Source organism: Nicotiana tomentosiformis, chromosome 4 (genome assembly GCF_000390325.3).
Source record: "Nicotiana tomentosiformis chromosome 4, ASM39032v3, whole genome shotgun sequence".
NCBI lineage: Eukaryota > Viridiplantae > Streptophyta > Magnoliopsida > Solanales > Solanaceae > Nicotiana > Nicotiana tomentosiformis.
The window spans coordinates 47553511-47560928 of NC_090815.1; the positions used below are offsets into that span (position 1 = coordinate 47553511).

At 42.2% G+C, this 7418-nt stretch overlaps 1 protein-coding gene across 1 annotated transcript; it reads left to right on the forward strand.

Annotated features, from left to right (window-relative positions):
• The first annotated feature begins 5887 nt into the window (after positions 1-5887).
• On the forward strand, positions 5888-6433 carry LOC138909617 (uncharacterized). The gene has a single exon (XM_070200823.1). The coding sequence runs from the start codon at positions 5888-5890 to the stop codon at positions 6431-6433; it is 546 nt and encodes a 181-aa protein (XP_070056924.1).
• Positions 6434-7418: the final 985 nt, after the last annotated feature.

A 7418-nucleotide genomic window follows, 5' to 3' on the forward strand; every position in this document is an offset into this window, starting at 1 on the left:
AACCAGAAGATGATCCGAAAGAAAAGCTCGAATTCAATGATGATGAAGAGGGAGAATTTGAAGAAGACCCAGAAGAGGAACCAGAAGAAGAAGAAGAAGAAGAAGAAGATATGGGAGATGATTCCGGGGATGGCTACTAGCGGCTGGTTGATTTCTCCCTTCCTTTCCTTAGCCACACCTTTTATCTTGTATCTTTTCATTTCCTAAGGGCCAAAGCTGTAAGCCCATGTAATCTTATGAATGTTGGAAAAAGAATGTCGTAACCCTTGCTCCCGCCTAATACAATCCAATTACTATTAATGAAAACTCAAAGTTTGCTTCGGATCTGAGTGTGTCAAATCTAATTGTTTGTCAAATATTCGCGATGTAGGCCCACCTTCGGTAAAGAGATATCTGTCGCACATTAGGAAACACGCTTACTCGAATACGTGAACTAACTTCTCTATGTGCTCATACTGTGCAAACACTGAAACTGACTTATATTCTTTTTTTTCCTTTCTTTTCTTGCATTACTTTATTATTATCCCCCTGAAACAAATGTTGGTTTGTGTTGACCCGAAAAACTAGCTGAACCACCATACAACTTGAGATCAAAAGGGAAGATGTCTGTGAAAGATAACCCGACGTGACGATGCTAGGATGGCACAAGAGATGGAATTATTGAGGGAGGAAGTACAACACATTCGGTAACTGGCGCATCTGATCGTGACGACGCTCCCACAACCACCCTGTTTTCCTTCTCTAGATTCAATCCCCGATCAGTTTCCTTCAACTACTTGCCAAGAAAACAATACCTCGACTTCAGTCCCTACAACCCAAATTATACCCCCAGTAACCCCTGCAAACCCACCAAACCCTCCTATACACACCCCTTATGTACCAAACTATGTTTAGACGTCGCAAAACCCACTAGTTGCTACCAACATAGTTCATACACCTCCTCGCGATGACGTTACCTTTACTAACAATCAAAACCAGTACATACCCGTGGTACATACCACTGCACATGAGCAATATGTTCCACCCGTATATGCCATTTTAGAACCCACTTTCACAATGCCCATCACGATCATGTTACCTTATGAAGCTGATCAATATGCTGAAATGGAAAAGGAAGCAAGGTATAAATAAGAAGAGTCGATATCTGAAACGTTGCGGGCATTGAGGAGACAAATGAAGAACCTTCAGGTCGCTCGAGGGAGCGAAAGTCTAGATTATGAGGACCTATGCATACTCCTTAATGTAGACATGCCAGTGGGGTACAAGCCTCCGAAATTTGACATCTTTGATGGGACAGGTTGAGATGTAGACATGCCAGTAGAGTAGGAAGGAATGAAAAGTTGAGAATGAAGATATTCATAAGGATTTTGACAAGAGAGGCACTCACTTGGTACACCCGCCTGGATCCCGGAAACTGGAGGGAATGGCAAGTTATGGCAGAATATTTCATGAACCGTTTTTGGTTCAACACAGAAATTACTCCTGATAGGTTTTCCTTGGTAAACTTGTAGAAGAAGCCGTCAAAATTATTTTAAGAGTATGCACGTCGTTGGAGGTCGGAGGCCGTGTATACAACTCCCGTTAGATGACAATGAGTTGACTAAGTACTTCATTGAGGCCGAGGAAGGAATCTACTTTGAAAAAATGATGGGCCTGATGGGGCAGAAGTTCCCCGAACTTGTTAAGATGGGAGACTTTTTAGAGGAAGGCATCAAGTCCGGAAAGATACAATCCAAGGCTGCATTGCAAGAAGCTAGCAAAGCAATTTAATCAAGTTTGATAGATAGCAGAAATAAGAAAAAAGAAGAGGTATCATCAATCGTTCCCTATTACTAGTCCAATCCACCATGGAAGCAACTCTTACTTTCCGAGCACCCATTCCCCACACCTACCTACTTATGCTTCAGTATATAACACACAACCAAACTATAATCCCTAAAATCAATATAACCCACCTTGCACCCATACAAATCCAAATCCACATTGACCATACGCTCTGATTCAAACCACCATTCATCAAAATTGACCCACCTATACACCCCGACCTCGCCTAAATTTTGAAGAAAGAGGTCCCAGAAACTACACCCGATTGATGATCCTTTGGCTCAACTATTTGAAAGGTTGAGGAGAGTTGTCTTGATACATTCTATAGAAGGGAGGATTCCATAGCATCCTTAAAAATACTTTGATGCAACCAAATGATGCTTCTACCACTCAGGCGTACCGGGGCATGATAATGAGGATTGCTTTAGACTAAGAAATAAAATTGAGTCGCTGATGAAAAGTGGAGACATTCAGTGCACCCCAGCTCCACCCAATATGATCCGTAACCTACTGCCTAACCATCGAAATCCAGGAGCTAATTTGATCACCCAGGATGAAGAGTATGACTTGAAAGGAACCATTGTCATAATAGGAAATACTGAGGTTGCAAGGGTTCCACCCCGAAGGACTTTGATATCACCGTATAGTTAAAACCTCCAGTGATAGTCTAGACATACCGGCAATAGTCCTTTGTCACTATCAGGGATGAGGAGGATCAGGAATATAAGACAGTCCCGTGGACATATCAGCAAAAAGGGAAAGGAAAGATGACGGATTCCATAGTGGCTCATGGAATGAGCAGGTCAGGGAGGTGTTACGCTTCGGAGGAGGTAAACTGTGGGAACCCAGGAAGGGAACATATTCAAATGAGGAATATAACAGATGTTGAGGCCACAGAATTTTGGAAGAAGATGTCAGCTAAAGAATACTATGTGGCGGAACAATTGAGAAAAATCCCAGCACATAGATCAATCATGGATCTGCTGATGAGTTCTAACAGTCCCAAAGATGCCTTGATGAAATTGTTAAGTGGAGTGAGCATGTCGAGCAACACTACCAGCGAGGCACTGGCAGTGACCATCGGGAAGATGGTTGAGGCAAAAATGAATACCTTTCGAAGAGATGAACTTCCAATAGAAGGCGTGGTCACAATAGAGCTTTGCACATCACCGTCAAGTGCGAAGATAAAGTGGTGTCCCGAGTACTTGTTGATGGGGGATCTAGAGTCAATATCTGCCCGCTCTCTACTCTACAATAGTTGGGTATTCATATAAGAGAAGTGAAAGAAAGCCATGTGAGGGTAAGAGCTTTCGACGGGTCGCAGAAGGACGTCATTGGGGAAATCTATTTAGCTCTGTAAATTAGACCAATTGAGTTTCCAATACTGTTCCAAGTAATGGACATTTCATCCTTATACAACATGTTGCTAGGAAGACCTTGGATGCATATGGTAGGGTGAGTCCTATCCACCCTCCATCAGTGGATGTAATTCTAATGGGGGTGTCAAGAGATTGTAGTTCACGGTGAATAGAATCAGTCAGCTTATATAGAACATGCAGTTCCATTCATAGAAGGATTGGACGGGGTGGCGTTTCATGCGGTCGAGATCATGCAGACCACGGACTAAATAGAATCTGGGGATGCAGTCACCATACAGATCAAAGATGACTATGAGAGAAATCATAAAGTACGGGTATTGACCAGGGACCGGGCTGGGAGCCCGAGCAGATGGAACAACAGAGCTGATTGAGACAAAGGGGCAGAAAGGTAGAGCCGGCATAGGATATTAACCTCCAACTGCAAAACACTTACACCGATGGCTTCGGGAAGAAGGCTTTGGTGCCAGAGCATGTTCCGGGTCCAGGTCAAAGCTCAACATCAGAAGATGACATCATTGACCGAATGGGAAGGATGTTCATGACCATGATCCAAGAATGCTATGACAAAATTGATATCAAGACACCGATCATTCGAAAGGCCAAACCAAGAGAGGACTTGCAGAATTGGGCCGCCAGCTCGTCTCTATTCGACAGGAGTCTTGGTAGTGTGGAATTGTAAAACTTTTTGAAAAAAAATGCATGGTCAATTGAGGCTTGAATCGTGCCTGTACTCTTTTGTCAATTGCCTTTTTGAACATTTAAACGTTCCTCTTTGATGAAATAAAAAGAATTGCTTTTTTAAAAATTATTACAAAATTATATATCGCTTCATTTATACTTAGTTTTTCTTTTCAGTAACCAAACCGATAAAAACCCGCATTCTACGATTATGACATGTAACAAAGCCCTCGAGCAAAGAGATCCAGATTACGAGGAATACGATGAAAGCACGACACCGGATAATCTCCCACAAGAGATCGAACAGTTGGAGAGCCAGAAAAAGCCTAACCTTGAAGAGACAGAAGTAATCAACCTAGAGAGCGAAGAAAACATAAAAGAAACTCGAATTAGCATTCATAGAAGCAGAGCAAAAAGAAGAACTGGTCGAGCTCCTCCGACAATACATTGACGTATTCGCATGGTCATATGACGACATGCCCATATTGAGTACCGATATCATTTCGCATCGATTGCCTACTAATCCTGCTAGACCTCCAATCAAAAAAAAGCCCAGAAAGTTCAAACCGAATTTGAGTTTGAGGATAAAGGAAGAAGTGACCAAGCAGATATAGGCAAACATGGTTAGAGTCACCAATTATCCCACATGGTTGGCAATTATCGTACCGGTGCCAAAGAAGGATATGAAGATTAGGATATGTGTGGATTATCAGGATCTTACCAAGGCTAGTCCAAAGGACGATTTCTCGTTACCAAACATTCATATTCTCATCGATAATTGTGCAAAGCACGAGCTGCAGTCATTCGTGGATTATTTCGCCGGGTACCATCAAATCTTGATGCATGAAAAAGATATGGAGATGACAGCTTTCACTACGCCTTGGAGAGTTTATTTCTACAGAGTCATGCCATTCAGCCTCAAAAATGCCGGTGCTACTTACGTGAGGGTCATGACTACCCTCTTCTATGACATTATCCACAAATAGATCGAGGTATATGTGGATGATGTCCTCATTGAATATCGAAAGAATGCAGAACATTTGGACGACCTAAAGATGTTTGTTGAATGCTTGCGGAGGTATAAATTGAAGTTGAATCCTGCAAAATGTGCATCCGGAGTCCCTGTCAGGAAACTGTTGAGTTTCATCGTAAGTAGAAAAGGTATAGAATTGGATCCTTCAAAGATCAAAGCCATTCAAGACTTACTGCCACCTAAAAGCAAGAAGGATGTGATGAGTTTCCTTGGCAGGCTAAATTACATCAGCAAATTCATAGCCCAGTTTATGGTAATTTGTGAGCCTATCTTCAAGCTGCTAAAAAAGGATGCCATTACGAAATGGACAAAAGAGTGTTATAAAGCCTTCAACAATATCAAGGAGTACTTGTCAAATCCGTCGGTATTGGTCACCCTCGAGCCTGGGAAGCCATTATTATTATATTAGTCAGTTTTGGATAATGCATTTGGATGTGTGTTGGGACAACACGATGAAACCGGGAGGAAAGAGCAAGCTATCTACTACTTAAGTAAAAAGTTTACACCACATGAAGCCAAATACACTCTGATATAGCACACCTACTGTGCTTTGACTTGGATCGCCCAAAAGTTGAGGCACTGCCTGTCGGCATACACCACACATCTGATATCCCGGCTCGATCCACTTAAGTATATCTTTCAGAAATCGATGCCTACAGGAAAATTGACCAAATGGCAGATTCTTCTCAGCGAGTTTGACATTGTGTATGTAACGCAAAATGCCATCAAAGGACAAGATTTAGCTGACCACCTTAATCCAGTGGACATAGATTATGATCCACTCACTACATACTTTTCGGATGAAGAGGTGTTGTTCGTCGAAAAAGACATTGTAGAGTCATACCTTTGATGGAGAATGTTCTTCGATGGGGAGGCAAATTTCAAATGAGTAGGAATTGGGGCAGTCTTAATTTCAGAATCAGGATAGCATTATCCGGCATCAGCAAAGATAAGGTTCCCCTGCACCAATAATATGGCCGAGTATGAAGCATGCATCCTCGGGATTAGGATGGTTGTTGACATGAATATCAAAGAGCTTTTGGTCATAGGAGACTCTGATCTGTTGATACATCAAGTTCAAGGAGAATGGACTACTAAGAACGTCAAGATTCTTTCATATATGCATTGCGTAAAGGAGTTGTGCAAGAAGTTCATAAAGATAGAGTTCAAACACATTCCCAGGATCCAGAACGAGCTTGTCGATGCTCTCATAACCTTGTCATTCATGATCCAGCATCCAGATAAGAATTACATCGACCCTATTGAGATAGAGGTCTGGGATCAGCATGCGTACTGGTTCTATGTAGATGAAGAGCCAGATGGTAAGTCGTGGTACTACGACATCAAAAGGTTCCTTGAAATAAGAGAGTACCTTGAGAATGTCACCAATGATCATAAGCGAGCACTCAGAAGGCTAGCGAATCACGTTTTTTTTTCAACGAGGAAGTCCTGTATAGGAGGACCCCAGACTTACGCCTATTTAGATGCACAAATGTTGCTGAATCAACCAGATTGCTAGAAGAAATACATGCAGGGACATGAGCACCTCACATGAATGGCCTTACCTTGGCCAAGAAGATTTTAAGAGCCGGATACTTTTGGATGACCATGGAGAGTGATAGCATTTGCTATGTGCAGAAATGTCACCAGTGCTAAATCCACGGGGATTTCATCCAGGCTCCACCCAATGAGTTGAATGTAATGGGTTTACCTTGGCCTTTCGCCACTTGGGGATGGACGTAATCGGATCTATGGAGCCTGCTGCATCAAATGGACACCGTTTCATCTTGGTAGCCATTGATTACTTCACCAAATGGGTCAAAGCTTCAACATACAAAGCCGTCATGAAGAAAGTAGTGGCAGATTTTGTCAGTAACAACATAGTCTGCCGGTTTGGGATACTTGAATCATTCATCACTGACAATGCAGCCAATCTCAATAGTGATCTCATGAGGAAAATCTATGAAAAATTCATAATCGTCCATTGTAACTCGATAGCCTATAGATCACAAATGAATGGAGCAATTGAAGCGGCCAACAAAAACATTAAAATGATCCTACGAAAAATAGTGGACAATTGATATTTAGCTTAAAGTATATATATTTATATATACATCGCCTCATATTTTACTCCTGTTTCATGGATTTCAGATGTAATATGTATTTATTTATATTAATTTGGGGTGTTTTTCTATGTAGGAATCATCCATAGGCAATATGGGGTGAAAGGTGCGAGATTAGAGCCAAAAAGGAGAAAAATTAGAAAAGGGCCATTTGTAGCACCACAGGCAGCGTGGGGCGCTACCTGTGGTGCACTTTGCAGAATCTGAAATTAGCCAGAGCCAGGGCTAGCCCCCCACGTTACCCTGGGAGCTGGTGACAGGGAACCTCTCCTACTTTGCCCGGGACAAGGTTATTTTATCCCAAGACCTACCCAACGCGTATAAAAGCAAGACTAAGCCTATTTTGAGAGGGGAGATGCCACTTTGAAGGAATATTACACA

Coding starts and splice junctions, on each gene's coding strand:
- LOC138909617 (XM_070200823.1), top strand. CDS start 5,888: ATGGCCGAGTATGAAGCATGCATCCTCGGGATTAGGATGGTTGTTGAC.